This window comes from Pyrenophora tritici-repentis, chromosome 7 (genome assembly GCF_003171515.1).
Source record: "Pyrenophora tritici-repentis strain M4 chromosome 7, whole genome shotgun sequence".
Lineage (NCBI taxonomy): Eukaryota > Fungi > Ascomycota > Dothideomycetes > Pleosporales > Pleosporaceae > Pyrenophora > Pyrenophora tritici-repentis.
In genome coordinates, this window is record NC_089396.1 from 669,748 (window position 1) to 686,789 (window position 17,042).

Sequence of the window (17,042 nt, forward strand, 5' to 3'; positions counted from 1 at the left end):
CGATTCGGAATCCGCCAGTGCAGCCATGTATCGATTTTTGTTTTTTTGTTTCTATGAAACACAGGAGAGGGTCGACTCTTCTCGTGATTATCGACTGTTTTAGAAGAAAGACTCAATAGAGCTGTCTGCTGTGGTACTCTTGAATAATTTAGACTCCCCATAAGCTTGAGCCTGATTTTCTTTCGATAGTACGGAGTTTCAGAATGCAGGAGTAGTTGAAAAAGAGGCGGGAAAAAGCCCAGGCATCTAGGGTGCTGATCGCTTTTTCGAAGGCACCCGGTGCCACACTTGGCAACAATCCAGCTAAGCTTGATAGCTGGCTGGCTGGCTTGAAGCTTGAGGTATTCAATCCAGCCAGCCAAACTGTGAGCAAAAGTAGAATCAAGCCAGCAAGCCACAAGCAGAAAGCTTGAAGGCTTGATAGGCTTGATAGGCTTGATGTGCGGGCAGGCAGGCGGGAGATGGGGGCCGCGATAGGGCGTGAGGCGATTGATTGTGCAGTAAAAGCTATCTCACGATACTTTCTTGGTTTTGAGTTTTTATCAATTAGTACTAGCGCTCCGCCAGCCACCACATCGATCGCATTCACAACGAGACTACGTACGCAATTAGCAAGGGCAATCAGCTGCCTGATTGCCCGCAGTGGATGAGGTCGAACGGGCTTACTGCTGACGATTGGCAGGTCGTTACTGAGTACATGGACGTTCTCAGCCCATTGAAGGAGTGTACAAAGCGCCTCGAGGGTCGCGGCAAGGCAAAGGATGAGGATGAGGATGAGGCTATCAACGACAGCAAGCCCGGCAGCTTTGGAGCAATTGCTGAGATCATCCCAGTGTTTGAATACCTACTTACTACACTAGAATCGCGACTCCAAAGCTACGACGACGTAGTACACGACGCGCACGACGAAGCGCCCGGAGACCACCTCGCGATCAACCTCCGCGCTGCGATCTCAAAGGCGCGCGACTACTACAACAAGCTTGATAACACGCCTGCCTATTACGCTGCTACGATACTCCATCCTCGATACAAGAACTACTGCGATGTGGCATGGGGAGACCAGCCAGGCTGGCTAGAGTTGAATAATCGCAATTTTCAAGCACTGTGGGCGCAGTACCGAAGCTTACCGAAGCCACGTACACACACGAGGGCCAAAGTCAATAATATCGACGACGCGATCAACAGCCTGATCGATCCAAACAGGGCAGTTGACGAGGAGGACGAGTTCGATATATGGAAGCGCCGCGAGCCGCAGGTTGAAGCAGGTAGCGACAGCGCAAAGTTCCCTACAAAATACTGGGTAGGGCTGCAGGATCGATACCCCAACCTCAGCAAGCTTGCGCTTGACGTACTCTCAATACCGGCTTCAAGCTGTGAGTGCGAGCGAGTTTTCAGCGAGCTAGGCGACCTGTTAGAGCCTCGGAGACGGAAGATCTCACCGGAGCTTTTGGCAGCGATACACTGCAGCAGAAGGTGGAGAAAAGCTGGGTTTGGCAGCAGCGAGATCGACGAGAAGGAGCAGCTTACGGTTGAACAGCTCATCTCAAAGTACCATGTGGACACATGGGACGAAGGTTGAAACACCAAGCTTTCTATACAATTTGCCTAATTAGGAAACAAGCTCCTCAAGCCCATCCAGCCAGCCGAGCGCCCGTAGCCAATCAAGCCATCCAGCCGGTTCTACGACCCACAAAACACCAAGCCATCCAGCCTATAGCCAGAAAGCTGGCTGGCTGGATTGTTGCCATCTGTGCCCGGTGCTCGACCATCCTTGGAGTAGGAATTCGATTTCAAGAAACTCTCCATATATGATATGCCATGGGTTTTTGAGTAATGTTTTGGATTGCAGAGGGTAGAAGTAGGAAGGAAAGTAAAGAGGAGAAGAAGCGTTTAAATATCCACCACGCCGCTAGCGCAAGACTGCTGCTCCATGTGGTCTTGATCAATGGACTTTTTCTCGGTCATACCAAAAACCCTATAGTATCTCATGAAAGCTATGCCCTCATATATCAGGAGTTGAAACATTTTTTCTATCGATAGAACGAGAAAAATGAAGAAAACCCGAACATGAACTCGTTTGGAATCTGTTCTTAAGATCTACCAACCAAATCCACGGACATTTGGTAAGTGTTTGGTCTTTTTGGAACAAGCACACACGAACATACCATACATCCAGGTTTCTCTTGGATATTATTTAGAAAGAAGGAAAAGTAGATAGTAAAGGCAGGTTCTCAAATCACTAGGAAAGATGTGTTTAGTTAGCCCAGCAAGTCACATGTTTGTGACACCATCCTTACAATCTTGAAAGACATCATGTGCCACAGATCCATCCATACACCTGGGTGACATAAAATACTGGACAGTATGGGTAAGCACCCAATAGACCTGTCTGGCGACTACAGTGGCTTTTTTACACTCGTATGTCCAGTATTTTATGACACCCGAGTGCATACACACTACAGATCTTTGAAAGCTTTATTTAGGCGTCCACATTTGTGCCTGTCTTTACGTTTTTGATAATTTTATAAACTATATGGGATCCGCGACCGGAAAACATACTGCCCGCTCTCGTCTGATCTCATCAGCTCACCCAGCAGAAATCGGCAAGAAATTAAGTTTTTGTTGGTAGGTGTTGATACGGCTAAGGTATCGGAATCACCTTCGTTGCAACGAGTTGAAATGATTGTGATTGTTCTTGTTGTTCTATGGAGGTGGAGGGAGGTCGGCAGTAAGGCAGCAGCTAGAGCTCGGACCACACGGCTTAGTCAGCCGTGTAATCCAAGCTCGTGCATGCAGCAACCAGCTGCCTTATCTACCGCAGGTTCGATTCCCAACAGTAGGGCTGTAGCACTAGTGCTGAAAGGAAATAACGATAACTAGGAATGCATTCTGTTCGGTGATGGTTCTGATTGATTCTATCTCTAGGTTGCTATGAAGATATACGCGGGGTAGTACGAGTCAGACCGAAGTAGTACCGACGCGGCCCGTGATTAACATCTGTAATCCGACAGTTCTTTTTTAAAAAAAAGACCGAATTTTAGAAATAGCTTAGAAAGTTTCAAAAGCGACTCATTTCGTTAATCGCCGTCAGATTTTCAAAGTCATGAGCTGAAAAAAGTCGTATTTTGGAATATAAACTTGTTCTCGTAGATTTTAGGAAGGAGGCCAAGGCCGAGACAGAAAATATAGAGAGTAGAGGGGTCATTTTGAAACATCAAACCAACAAGCCGCATATTTTTAAAAAATCGAATTAATGGATGATGGGGGAAGAAGGGATATGCGAGGAAAGCCGAGAGATTTTATATGCCTTCTGGGCAAACAGAGAAATCACGTGTCAGTGCCAACGCTAGTGTGTTTGCCTGGATCAGCGAAGTTGGCTACTTCACTTTGCTGCTGACTAGTGGGATGCTGGGTGAAGTTTGGTCCTCATGTTTCACTTCTCACGTGAAGGCATGCAATGGTTACATTAGCGGGTCGGGTGAAGTCGCAAATATATACGACAGGGTTACAACGGCACCGCCAGCAATCTGATGATTCACCTCTTCACGCCTACGTCTGCGCAACTTTCTAGAGTGTCAGATAATTTTGCAGAGCGATTCCGTCAAGTACTGAAATCATCCAGTTATTCCCCAATAGACCTTCACTATCAACACAATCATAACACTCGAAACTTAATCAACCAACAATGTGAGGGGCTTGGACAATGATGATTTCAATTGACTATCCCGTTAGACGAGTATAGCAAACTTGAAGAGAAAACGTCTAGATACAGAATGTTGAGGAACATTTATACCTTGTAAAAAGAAGCCGTATCATACCAAGAAACATCTCGAAGCTTGCCGTGAAGCTTGTGGAAGCTTCGGTGGCCTGAGCTCACATCGGTCCGAGGTGTCAAGGCTGAGGGCATCGCCGAACGCCGACATACAGGCATAGCCTGTGACAAACAAACCCACTGGCTGATCGAGATATGGGCGTCTCAATCCCCACCCGCGGGCTCATCCCCGCTCACGCATCCTCCAAATCTCCATCAACACCACCCGCCGAAGAAGACCCCCAATTCCCAGGCACGATAACAACATCACCCAACCGTCTCGACACCCTTGATCTCACCCACCCCATCCTCCGCTTCTCCTTTCCAACAGCCGCAGCACAAACCGCCTTCCACCATGCCTTCCCCCAACTACGCACACCGCGCGATCGCGCCGCCTTCATGGAGCGCTACTTCGACAACTACGAGGGCGTAGTTGATATACCGCGTCGTATACACATGGACACTAGTAATGACGAGGAGATGGCGCGGCGGCTGGCTGAAGAGGAGGAGGAGCGGCTGAGGGGTGATGTGCGAGAGATGGCGGAGGGCGATGAGAAGATGGCGAGGGAGTTACAGGAGGGTTTGGGGGTGGAGATGGAGACGGAGGGGGATGAGGCGTTGGCGGCGCGGTTGGAGGAGGAGGAGGAGGAGGAGCGGGAACGACTGCAACGGGAGCAATAGAGCGGTGGACCGGGTGTGTGGGAGAATGATCGTGGACGGCAGGAGGAGCGGCGTATGCGTACACAACAGACCCATGTCCATGCACCACTTCCATCTCCTTCTCACACTCCAACCTACAATCATCGCAACCACAATACCTCCTCCCACCCCGACGACATGACCGCACTAACCGACCGCTTTAGTAGAATGACTCTACATTCAACACGTCACCACCGCCCTGCTACTCAGTCTTTCACAACAACACAGCCGTCGGTTCGGCAACGCGGCGGCCAGTTCGCAAACGGGCCTCGGCAATCGGTGCTTGAGAAAAGTACGCGGGATCCGGCGAGTGGTGAGTACCTTAGAGATGGGCATGAGGGTAGATGGCATAATGAGTTTGATGGGGAGTTTGGTGATGATAGTGGGCGTGAGGGTGGATATGGGGATGGGAATGAATTTGGACATAGTGGACGGCAAGGTAGACGTCGTGGAGGGGAATACTAGATGTGAAGGTAAAGATTGTGTGGATGGAGCTGATGCTGAGATAGTGGGTGTAGATACCCATCACAGTAAAGAATGTAGTTATGCCAATGGGTGTAATAATTATTACAAAGCTGTAATTTCAGCACTTTGCAGTAATCAAAGTACCAAATCCATGAAGAATACCAACAACCCAAACCAAATATCCTTCAATGCCGTACCCAGAGTTCTCTTTTTTTTCATTTTTTTTTCAGGGGAGCCAAACCCTTTCTACTCCTTCCCATCGTCGCTTTTGCGACCAGATGACTCCTCATCCTCGCTTTTTCGACGAGCAACTTTCCGTGCACCGCTTTTGATAGACGTGCCTATCTTTCCCATGATGATACTCGACCGCCGTCTTTTCGATGACCTCGTCGATGTGGGCGATAAAGGCGAGTCATCCTTTGTTGGGGATGTTGGTGACGTCGGTAATGGTGGTCTTCCATCACTTTTGATAGACGTACCTAACTTTCCAATGATACTTGACTGCCGACTTTTCGACGACCTCGTCGATTTCGGCGACAAGGGCGGGTCCTCCGTTGTTGGGGATGGTGGTGACGGGCGCAATGGTAGTAGGGGCTTGTCAAGGCTTATGTAATTCTGAAATATTGACCTTGGCACGACTACTGCTCCATTTTCTGGCTCGCTTTCAGGCTCTTCCATCGACTCCTGTTCGGGTTCTACCTCCAGCTCTGATTCAACTTCTTTCGCAGGCTCCGGTTCAGCTTCTTGCTCGGACTCTGGTTCAGTTTCTTCTATCACAGACTCTAGTGTCAGTCCCTTGACTCTGTAATTCTTCGCGGCCTCTGGTTCAGGTTCTTCCTCGGCCTCTGGTTCAGGTTCTTCTTCCACGAGCTCTAGTTCCGGTCCCCTCACCCTGTTTTCCTCGCTGAAATACTGCAGATCAATTCTCTCGAGCTGTCTGACTAGCGCGATATCTCCTTCAGAAAGGGTAGCTCTACCAGGAGCAAGGCCGGGGGCGAAGTCGCCCGTCTCGGCAAAGTCGTTCGTACCGGAGTCGACGTCGAGGTCGTCCATTAAAGTATCGCTACTGTCGGATTGCCGAGGTGTATTATCTCCATGGGCCCTGACTGGCCCTTTACCACCACTGTAGTATTCCTGTGCAGCGACTTCTTCGTCTGTGGCTCGCTGTTTGCCTTTTCCGGTAAAAGTAGGATAGGGAGGGATGTCAATTTCGGGAGACCAATTGTAATCGTCCAAGTCCTCTAACCAAGAAGATACGTTATTTGAAGCCGGACTTGTAGGAATTGGAGAATCCTCGGTTTGGACGGGAGGTCTGGGCTTGGCAGCTGACGCAGTTTTGCTGGACTCGCCCTTCTCGACAGGTGCAATGTCTGTCTCGATTCTGAGTGGTGTACCTCTTCGCTTCGCCTTGCGTGTCCGCGAAAAACTGCGGCGGGTTGACTTCATGGTCCGTCCTCGCTCTCGCGGTGGACTAGTCATAGCGATAGTGGGGTAGAACTAAACTTTGTGGTATGAACGTAGTGGGGAGACTATGCCTCAAAGTGGGATGAATGTTGATAGTAGAATGGTGCAGGAAGAACAGACAATGAATGTGGATGTGTTAGCCGGCGACTATTGAACGAACCATGGTGGTCATGTCCTTCGTAAGAAGCTGAGGCAACTGAGATCCTCTAGGCGTGGTAAGTAGGGTGCGTTGAGGCAGGCATAATAGGCTGAGTGTAGTAAGAGCGACGTGTACGATTTCATATGCGGCATTGGAGACCATGCGAATGTGGTAAAAGCAGTGCGTATGCGATTTGGTGGTCGGAAAGGTGCTCGTAAATATTCTTATTCGTACATTGAAATGGTATCACTCTTCAAAACCCAGCCATTCGCCGCCGTCTTCGTCATCATCGCCATCGACCATCTCTTCGTCCGAGACCCCATTCTCTATTTCTTTTACCCCAAAATCGAGTTGCGCTCTCTGTTTTAACTCAACCGGCTGAGAAAGAAGGTACTCAATGCGATACACGTTCTCATCTGCCAATCTTGCAAGTTCAGCTTGTATTCTGCGAACAGCCTTTTCGACACTTCTCAGCTCAGCTTCCAGGCCACCCTTGTTCTCCTTCATCCATCGACCATGTTTGCTGAGTAGGGATTCAATCCACACCAAGTTGAATTCCAGATGCGGTGATTCGTCGGCCTGGAGTGCGACAAAACGTAGTAGTCGACCAAGGTACACGGAAGGAAGGTCTTTGACGACCAGTGGAACATTCGAGACGGGAATAGCTTCGTATACTCGCCTGATCAGGTTGCGCTCATTCAACCGGAACGCCATAACCAATGCTTTTAGATAGTTTTTCTGTGCTAGTGTGTCAAGAGTGGTGGAGGGAGTTACGCTAATGTCGAGATCGAATGGATCAAATTGGAATGTGTTGTCGAGGGAGTAAATGAGCAGCCCCTCAGTCGATGCAGCGCAGAAAGCCCGGCCAGTGGGCGAAAAGGCAACAGCTGGGACACGTACGGTAGGCCGTGTCCGTCTCGCACCAATACCCTTTTGTGCACCGGGAAGCGTAGTGTCTCGGCGATCTTCCAGATCCGATGCTTCGCCTTGATCGTCAATCAGGCCTTGAGGACCGGCTGCTGTCAGAAGCTTGCTATTTAAGAATTCTTGGGTACCATCCAGGGAAAGGTTCACGGACACGGTGAACTTCTTGAGTAGCGCACCAGATTGAACATCGTACAGACAGACGTATTTGCTGTTGCCGCCTGCTAGTACGCATGTTCCATCTGCGCTGTATTTGACTGTTGTGAAAGCTTTGGTCCCTGCCACGTTGGCTGCTGTTCGTCGATCTGACATTTTGCGGCCACCGGACACGTCACGTCGCGCATCGACGCCGTTCTCTTGCGCAGCATCGGAGACGTTCCAGAAGGTTAGTTGTCCATCTAGCGTTGTAACTGCTATTTGTTTCGAATCTGGACGGAACGCGACGCAGAGGATGTCAGCCATGAGTTGCAAAGGCTCGCTGGTTTGCGTGCGCGCGAAGATGTTCCAGATGCGTACAGTCCTGTCCCAGCTTCCACTGACCAGCGTGCTTGCATCCGGAGAAAAGGAAAGTGAAGAGACGGGGCCTTCGTGACCGGATAGCCTGTCAAGTAACTGTCCAGTTTGGACAGACCATATGTGGATATCAAATGAGTCGATAGAGCCTGCGCATACAACCTCGCCACTCGGGTCGACGGCTAATGAGGAAAATGACAGCCTTGAAGGCGCAGTGAATGTCCGGAAGTTTCGGTATCTGTGCAAGTCCCATGCCCTGACCGAGCCATCAAGACTGGCTGTGAACAAGACATTTCCCTTCTTCGCAAACTCGCAAGCTGTGACTCCGCCCATGTGTTCTGTGAATGTGACGACGCAGAAACCGGAATTGACCTCCCAGACTTTGATCTTTCCATCATCCGCCGCTGTTATGATTCGTTGGCCGTCTGGAGAGTATGCGATCGTGTTCATCGAGTCGAAATGTCCCTGCTGCTTGAGAATGTACGATTCCGACTGCCACTCCCAGACGAGCAGCTGGCCAAGTTTCGATGCGCCGAATGCCAACCATTCGCCAGTTTTGTTGATTGCGACATAGTCGATGTCATTTTGGGATATGCTGAGGCTGGAGATCTGGGCAAAGTCGGGTAGTTCGTGGATGAAGAAGATGCCGTGCGAGAAGCCTGTGACAAGAAGCTTTGATTCCGGGTGAAAGTTGGCGCAGGTGACGTGTGCGTTGTTCTGGTGAAAGAAGTGTCGTTCGGCAATGCCCCATTGCAGGTTCTCGTCATCATCCTCGTCGGCGTCTTCTGGCGCATCGTATCGCAGCATGTACTTCCATGTGAAGAGGGCGCCATCTTTGCTGACAGTGTATATCGTCTCCTGGTCCTTGGAGAACCACACGCCTACTACTTCCTGCCTGTGCCCGCTGAGTGTGGTCTGCGCATGCCCTTCCTCTTGATCTACGCTCCATATCCGCGCCGTCATATCCTTGGATGCGCTAAGGAAAAATCGAGAATCGCTCGACCATTCGATACTTTGAACTGAATTGTAATGCCCAGTATAAACTCGGTGTCGCACGAATGGCGCAAACTCCAGGTCGCCCTCTGCAACATCTGGCGTGGACGGGGTATGCCATACTTCAATCTGCCTTCCTATGCCTACAGCGAAATGCCGACCAGATGGCGAAAATGCGAGTGCAGTTACTTCTCCGCGCAGAGAAAAGTGGTAGAGTACGATGCGACGAGGTACATTTGTGAGGACTGCGTGACCGTCTTCGTCCACAGAGAGGAGAAGATTTCCGCGAGGGTTTAGTGCTAACCGGGTGATGTTTTTTCGGTGCGCAAAGGGAAGGGTATGTGACTTGGAGCTATGCAGGTTAGCGAAGGTAGAGATGACATTGCAGCCTGAAGCATGCATACTTTACAAGATCAAACACCGTAACCCGGTTACCAACCGGCGACAGCAAACATGTGCCATCAGGTGTGAATAGAAGGTTGCCTCTGCTGTAGACTGTACCCAGCAAGTTGGAGAACTGCAATTTTTAGCCACTTGATGTATCAATCTGCGCATCGCTCTTACCTGGAAATCAGTCTTCATCTTCAATAATTACAAGGCGGTGCGTTCATGGCGTCGTGGCGGGGACAGGCGCATCTTGAACTTTTTCGAAGCTCGGAACTTTCCAAAGCGCGCTAGTGGACCAGGTGCATGGGCGCGACTTCCCCGTTCAGGGTCAGTGCTTGCCGAATGAGCGACTGGCAGAAAGGGGAGCCAAATTGTCCAACAACACCACGCTTCCTCTCCGCACCCCATACCAGACGCTTTTCAGTAGCCTCATTGCTGATTCTTTTCGTTGGGCCCCTTGTCGTGAGTTTACCGCTGTTTACCACATTACTTGCAACTACTTCCGCTAACGCCGCGTAGTCCTCATAGACCCTCACAGTACAACACACGCCCGCAACATGGCCGAATCCGCGTCCCCAATTGGCATTGCCAATGTACGTACATACTCCGCGAAGCTTCTTGTTTATTTAATACTGACTCCCACCGCAGTTGCCTAACCAGAGGTACTTTACCCTCCAAACGGACACGCAGCGTCGAGCCTAACGTAGTACAGGCACAAGATTGTCGCCAAGCGCGGTGCTGCCTTTACCATAATGGTACGAGTTGGACCCCTATCATATCTTCAACATAGTCTGACTGGCCTAGGTTGCTGGCGAGTCTGGTCTCGGAAAGACGACCTTCATCAACACCCTCTTCTCCACCACCATCAAGAACTATGCCGACCACAAGCGACGACACCACAAGCAGATGGACAAGACAGTCGAGATTGAGATCACCAAGGCCGAGCTCGAGGAGAAGTTCTTCAAGGGTACGCATACATCGACCTCCCATAGCAGCGCCATTGCTAACACCGCCAGTCCGACTGACCGTCATTGACACCCCTGGTTTCGGCGACTACGTGAACAACCGCGACTCGTGGCAGCCCATTATCGAGTTCCTTGACGACCAGCACGAGTCGTACATGCTGCAGGAGCAACAACCGCGCCGCTCTGATAAGATCGATCTACGTGTTCACGCCTGCTTGTACTTCATTCGCCCTACCGGCCACACCCTGAAGCCGTTGGACATTGAGGTCATGAAGAAGCTCTGCACACGCGTCAACTTGATCCCTGTCGTGGCAAAGGCCGACACACTAAGCCCTACAGACCTTGCTAGGTTCAAGATGAGGGTAAGTCGGACGAAATGGGACCTAGGGCCATGTACTGACCGCTATTAGGTGCGCCAAGTCATTGATGCTCAGGGCATCAAGATCTACACTCCCCCCCTAGAGGACGACGATGCTGCCGCCATGCAGCACGCCCGCGGTCTCATCGATGCCATGCCCTTCTCCGTCATCGGCTCCGAAAAGGACGTTCAAACCAACGACGGCCGCACCGTCAAGGGCCGACAATACGCTTGGGGTGTCGCCGAGGTTGAAAACGAGGAGCACTGCGACTTCAAGAAGCTGCGTGCCATTCTCATCCGAACCCACATGCTGGATCTCATCCACACTACCGAGGAGAACCACTACGAGGCTTACCGCGCCGGTCAGATGGAGACGAGGAAGTTTGGTGAGGCACGACCAAGGAAGCTGGACAACCCCAAGTTCAAGGAGGAGGAAGAGGCACTTCGCAAGCGCTTCACCGAGCAAGTCAAGGTCGAGGAGCAGCGTTTCAGGCAGTGGGAGCAGAAGCTCATTGCCGAGCGTGACCGTCTCAACAAAGACCTCGAGGCCAGCCATGCGGAGATTAAGCGTCTCGAAGGTGAGGTGGACAACCTCCAAGGCAGCATCAACCGCTCGCACGGTCGCCGCTAAGGCATAGCATTGCTGCTTGAAAGCTCGTAGCACATACGGCGTTGGGTCGGATTACGCAACGTGGGTCTGGCAACAGCAGTAATTCCCGACATTCTTCCTCCTTCAAGATTCCCCTTCGATTTCTGTTTCTTCGGTTCTCATATGTGTGTAATGTCGCGTCGCGATGAGGGGGTTCACTGGTCTAAACCGTCAAGGCAAATGTGGCTCGGTCTCGGGGCCTTGTGCCAAAAAGGCATGTCGGAGCTTATAGTTGTTACAACTTGGTATTAATTTATTACGAAGACTGCTGGTCGCCAGGATAATGCTTTGTTTTATCAACGTTGTGATGTATCTAACCTTTGCCCTATCTGTTTTGTGTGTGTGATATTTGTATGCCTTTTCCAACAATCGTCAGACTTGCAACCCCCCAAACACCCTATCCAACTCCTCGCCCTCCTTGGCCTTGCGCTCCGCCTGCGGATCCAAGTCCATTAAACTCTCCTGCTGCTGCTGCTGTCCTTGTCCTTGTCCTTGCCCTGTATTCCCACCCGCCGTCTGCCCCGTACTCCCCTCCTCAGGCTTAATAATATGAACACCGCTATCCAACCACCCGGGCGCAACCCTCCTCTTCTCCTCCAAATCCTCTCTTTGTCTCCTTTCCTCCCACTCCCGCAATGTTCTTCTCGCATCCTCTTCCATTTTGCGGAGGTGCTCCTGCAGCGCGATGCAGGAGGTGAGGATTTGGTCGGGCGTGGCTGATGTACCGGTTGCGGAGGTTACGTACGCGGGTGGTTGTTGGGGTTGTTGGGGGTCTGAGGAGGAGTTTGAGGGGGGGTGAAGAGAGAATGCTGGGTGGGAGTGTGGAGGGGAGGGTTTTGTAGGAGTAGGGGAGGGGCGTTGCGGTGGGTAGGGAGAGGAATGGGGAGAGGGTTAGGGGGACTTGGGCGAGGAGGGGATGGGGGTCTAGAAGTTGTACCGGTTAGTGAGGTTCGTAGAGAATGGAGGGGAGGGAAGAAGATGGTGGTGGTGGATGGCGGTGTCGTTCATGCGCGTATGCGCCTGTGTAACGAGAACGCGGGGAAAGATAGAGTATGAACTCGTGGTAAACTCACGTTCGTCATGCATCCTGTATTCTCTTTCGCCTTTTCTCTCTCTAGTAGTTCTAATATAACCCCCTCGACCGATCGCACGCCTGCCTATACCCTGATACGTCTTCGCACTCACTCAATCAATCAATCCGCCTAAATGCCCGTCTCGGACTCGGCACTTGGCTTGTTCAGGGTATCAAACTCTTGGGAACGTGATACGCAGTCAGGATATATATGACGGGTACCAGGCAAGATGTGGAGATGAATGTGTCTGTGTCTGTGTCTGGGTCTGGGTCTGGAGGTTGTATGGTGGGGAAAAGAAGGGTTCATGCATGCAAGGTAACGTGTCTGTGCGCGTGATGCCCATAATCGCGTGCCGCACACCCCGCAACATCAACACCAATCCACCCTTACCACTTCAACCACCCATAACTCCACAACCATGAGTTGTATCAACGCTGCGATTGAAGCTATTGAATCGCGTGATCCCGGAGATAAATTTACATACTCTGAGGTTGCGCGCCGCTTTGGTGTTGATCGCTCTACGTTGTCGCGACGCCATCAACAGATCCGGGGCTCAAATGAAGCCAAATCACGTAATCAGCAACTCCTTCACCCACACCAGGAGCTACAGCTTCTAGAGCACATTGACGAGCTTACTGAGGCTGGCTTACCACCGACGAGGACTATGATCCAGAACTTTGCTAGTGCTATAGCCGGAAGGGCTACCTCCCAAAGCTGGGTGACGCGCTTCTTTCACCGTCATCCCGACGCGATTATATCACGTTGGTCAACTGGTTTGGACCGCAATCGCCACCGGGCTGATTCTGTATACAAGTACGAGTCGTACTTTGATCTACTATCTACTAAAATGGCTCAGCACCATATTCGGGCGCAGGATGTATATAATATGGATGAGAAGGGATTCCTTATTGGAGTGACGGGGAGGAGTAAGAGAGTGTTTAGTAAGCAGAAATATGAGACTGGGGGCTTTAAGAAAGTGATACAGGACGGCAACAGAGATTGGATCACTGTTATCGCTGCTATATGTGCTGATGGGAGTACGTTACCGCCCGCGATTATATACGAAGCTACTTCGGGCAACATGTACGCCAGATGGGTTGATGATATCGCAATTGACGATCCAGTCTACGTTACCTCAAGTCCCTCAGGGTGGACCAATGATCAGGTAGGCCTGGCATGGCTCGAACAGGTGTTTGATCGCCATACGAAGGAGAAGGCCGGCAATCACACACGCTTACTCATCCTTGACGGCCATGGGAGTCATGTTACTATGGAGTTTATTGACTATGCGATCGCCCACAATATTATGTTACTCATACTACCCCCCATAGTACCCATACGCTGCAGCCACTCGATGTGGTAATGTTCAAACCTCTGGCAGCCGCGTACTCACTCAGCTTGCAGCACTACCTCCAGGCGAGCCACGGTCTCTTAGCTGTGAGGAAGGATGACTTCTACCGTCTTTTCAAGCCTGCCTGGGACTCCTCTTTCATTAAGAAGCACGCGTTGAAGGCATTTAAAGCCACTGGGATAGCTCCTATAGATCCCGAAGTAGTACTTAAAAAGTTCCGAAAGTCAACACTAACAGCACCGCCGCCACTAGTGAACGTGAGTAGAGCTACTATCACGAACCTCATTAATCAGGCCTACGATCCGAGCTCTATTGCGGCCAACAACCTCTCAGAAATACTCCTCCGCCTCCAGGCTGCCAAAGAGATCGCCGAGTACGAGAAGGACGCACTGCGCGCGGCGCTACACGTTCACCAGAAGCCCCGCAATCGGCACGAACCTCCCCTAGATCTACAGCAGCGAAAAGCGTTCCATTCAGGGGCAGTTTGGTGGTCGCCGTGCAAGCTTCGAGAGGCCCGCTTCAGGCAGCTAGTGAAGGAGAAGGAGAAGGAGAAAGAGCTACTTGATAAGATAGAGTTGAAAGAGGCAAAGGAGAACAACAGGATCTATCAACTTAAGATCAAAGAGGCAGCGCGGGCGGCGCGTGAGGAGGCAAAGAAGGTGCGGGATGAAGCCAAGGCTGTAAAGGCTGCCGAACTTGACGCCAAACGACGCGATCGCGACGCTGCAAAGGCTATACAACAACCCCAATCGGGCAAGCGTAAGGCTTCAAAGCCCGCTGCAAAGCAACAGCCAAAAAAACGACGCGTGGGTGGTGCTGGCGGTGGCACTCTGGCTGAGGTGGCTGCACCGGCTCCCCCACCAACAACCACCCGACGCGGCCGGGCCGTCAATACTCCGGCAAAATATAGATAGACAAAGTTGTAGAGCTACGTCTATAGATCAATACACCGGAAAATCTCGCGATAATAGTTATTGTACGTGGCTGCACAGCCTCAACTTTGCCGTCGTCGCGATATTGGTGGGGTGTGCGGCACGCGATTATGGGCATCACGCGCACAGACACGTTACCATCGCTTTGGCGCGCGCGCGGCACCGTGGCCGCTGTGCGCCCCTCCACTATCCGCTTCATTGTTTCGGTTTCGTTGAACATGGCGCATGTCCCGTTCGTTTATTCTGCGAGGTCCAACTACCGGTTTCTTGTATTTTGTGGGGTGCATGGATGGGGGGAGGGGGTTTTTGATTGAGAATCTGGGGTTAGGGATGGGGCTGATGTCATGGTGGGTTGATGCAGTTGGAATGTCGTACAACGTTGGAAGCATGGATTCATTTACGCGGGTTTGATTGATGACTACACGACATATAGCGAGAGCACTTATTCTCTGACAGTTGGGGCGTTGGGGCAACGTAATGGTTTTCTTTACTGCGCCTTCGCGGAGACTTGTGGGTGATCTCACTCATGGATCGTTGTAGCTGCTACATCTGTAACATGATACTAGGGTACATCCTTGGAGCTGACAGTCGCCGTGTTGGTATCGTTACCCCCCTGTGATATCATAATCATGTGAATTACACATGAATTATAGCATCTTGGGTTTTGGCTACTGCATGAAAGACGATCATCTCCGGCCGGAGCAAACATCTACACAAAGCGATATCGGTACCACAAACATGTATCTCAACTCCGCTAGGTGTACAGGGTGGTAATACGATTTATACGAGCTCTTGCTGTTCTAAGCTTCCGTGGCCGTCCGCTCTGCCGCCCTCACCGTTCCCGTATAGCTTGAACCTCTCGGTTGCCGGAACGTTGCCATCGCCGTGAGCAAAGTACACCGGACGGTTGGTATCGAGAGCAACAACTTCGTCAGCCTCGGAGTCGGTAGAGCGTATATTGTCATTCGGCAGTTCCTACGCTCTGGCCTACGGAGAGCACTTGCACGCCTTTCCGAGCACCCGTATGGCGCACATAAGTATACTAAAATCTTCCTCGGAGAGAACATGCGGTCTTGCTGCACGCCAATATCATCCTTGCACGGCATCTTCGGTCATGCTTACCTGTATCTTATGGATCATGGCGTTTTGTCTTGAACTTCATGATTGGCCTATTTTCGGCCACTTCCACTCTACATGGCGGCCAAAAACAACTGCGGAAGTGGTATATTACCCGTTGGACATCTGCGTCTGTTGTCAGAAACGGACCATGAAGAACAAAATGCAAAACATGCTTACGCTACCCGCATCCCCTTAGCATGTCCTTCCACCATACTTCAGACATGAGGCTCGAAGATCGTCGTATGAGCTGAACAGGTGATTTTGCAAAGCCTCCAAAGTGGCGACGGCGAAAGTCACTATATTATTCCATCATGTACAATTTTCCGAACGTTTCCAGATGGAACACGGCGCCGCTGTTCCATGTTGGACGCCAGCACGAAGTTCGGCTCGGGTGCGACCGCGCGGTGGCACAGGCGCGTGACCAGTAGTCCTTTATTTCGCCAATATACTAATCCATCTGCACAACTCGGACACGCCTTGAGGGCAGCGAGGATCAGCAAAAGGATGCCGGCAGATGCTAGAATAGGAAAGAGCGGCTTGCAAAACCCAAATGTGGGAGCCAAGTCGGCGGTTGTGTGGAAGAATGGCGGCACAAATCAGAGCAGGTACCACCGACGCGATGTCGTGACTGACCGAACGTAAAGAAATGGTAATATATTAGATTGGGAGGAATCGCCCTCGTCGAGTATTTCAATCTAGGAAACGTGCGCACGTCGCAAGTCTTGGGTGTTGGCTTGCGGGTTGCCCTTCATTTGGGGCAATCTTGCGGAACATGGGGCGCGAATCCGGTACCGAGGCGGGCATGGCGGTGCACGCGCTCATCCCAAGACGCCCTTTAATATTCTAGAAGGCTGCCATGGTGCAGATGATGTGTTTGGTGATAATGATGAGAGGCTCATGACACTGACGTTCGCAAACCATCTCTATCCCGCTCGTCACTAAACGTTTTGTGGGGAAGGCCCGAACCGGCTTAGACGCCAATGGCTCCTGGCAAATACCTCGCCATCCCGGCATGCATCAATCTATATCAATCAAACACCCCCGGTCGCCTTATTGTCAACATATTAACCACTGACCTTAATTTTGGCCAGAGCTATACCGACTCGTACCGTCCAATCGTGAGGCCGACTTTTGCAATCACACACTTGTCTAGGATCCCCCTCGTTGCCATGCCTCATCCGTACCTGGTAGGAGGCACCT

At 51.2% G+C, this 17,042-nt stretch overlaps 7 protein-coding genes across 7 annotated transcripts; 4 read left to right on the plus strand and 3 right to left on the minus strand.

Moving 5' to 3' along the window:
* Positions 1-646: 646 nt before the first annotated feature.
* PtrM4_126620 (Dimer-Tnp-hAT domain containing protein) lies at positions 647-1,579 on the plus strand (the record flags this gene model as incomplete). Its single annotated transcript, XM_066108768.1, has 1 exon — positions 647-1,579. The coding sequence occupies one exon, from the start codon at positions 647-649 to the stop codon at positions 1,577-1,579; it is 933 nt and encodes a 310-aa protein (XP_065960760.1).
* Positions 1,580-3,967: 2,388 nt separating this feature from the next.
* On the plus strand, positions 3,968-4,492 carry PtrM4_126630 (Periplasmic protein TonB; the record flags this gene model as incomplete). The annotated part of the gene is made up of 1 exon (XM_001939737.1): positions 3,968-4,492. The coding sequence occupies one exon, from the start codon at positions 3,968-3,970 to the stop codon at positions 4,490-4,492; it is 525 nt and encodes a 174-aa protein (XP_001939772.1).
* Positions 4,493-5,221: 729 nt separating this feature from the next.
* PtrM4_126640 (NESP55 multi-domain protein) lies at positions 5,222-6,454 on the minus strand (the record flags this gene model as incomplete). Its single annotated transcript, XM_066108769.1, has 2 exons — positions 5,222-5,755; positions 5,867-6,454. The coding sequence occupies 2 exons, from the start codon at positions 6,452-6,454 to the stop codon at positions 5,222-5,224; spliced, it is 1,122 nt and encodes a 373-aa protein (XP_065960761.1).
* Positions 6,455-6,824: 370 nt separating this feature from the next.
* On the minus strand, positions 6,825-9,590 carry PtrM4_126650 (WD40 repeat protein; the record flags this gene model as incomplete). The annotated part of the gene is made up of 3 exons (XM_001939739.2): positions 6,825-9,360; positions 9,413-9,525; positions 9,573-9,590. 3 exons carry the CDS (start codon positions 9,588-9,590, stop codon positions 6,825-6,827), a joined length of 2,667 nt encoding a protein of 888 aa, XP_001939774.2.
* Positions 9,591-9,952: 362 nt separating this feature from the next.
* On the plus strand, positions 9,953-11,349 carry PtrM4_126660 (CDC3, Septin family protein; the record flags this gene model as incomplete). The annotated part of the gene is made up of 6 exons (XM_066108770.1): positions 9,953-9,988; positions 10,044-10,057; positions 10,108-10,150; positions 10,200-10,362; positions 10,412-10,722; positions 10,771-11,349. 6 exons carry the CDS (start codon positions 9,953-9,955, stop codon positions 11,347-11,349), a joined length of 1,146 nt encoding a protein of 381 aa, XP_065960762.1.
* Positions 11,350-11,739: 390 nt separating this feature from the next.
* On the minus strand, positions 11,740-12,027 carry PtrM4_126670 (Atrophin-1 multi-domain protein; the record flags this gene model as incomplete). Its single annotated transcript, XM_001939741.2, has 1 exon — positions 11,740-12,027. One exon carries the CDS (start codon positions 12,025-12,027, stop codon positions 11,740-11,742), a length of 288 nt encoding a protein of 95 aa, XP_001939776.2.
* A 1,775-nt stretch (positions 12,028-13,802) lies between these two features.
* PtrM4_126680 (Trichoplein multi-domain protein) lies at positions 13,803-14,705 on the plus strand (the record flags this gene model as incomplete). The annotated part of the gene is made up of 1 exon (XM_066108771.1): positions 13,803-14,705. One exon carries the CDS (start codon positions 13,803-13,805, stop codon positions 14,703-14,705), a length of 903 nt encoding a protein of 300 aa, XP_065960763.1.
* Positions 14,706-17,042: the final 2,337 nt, after the last annotated feature.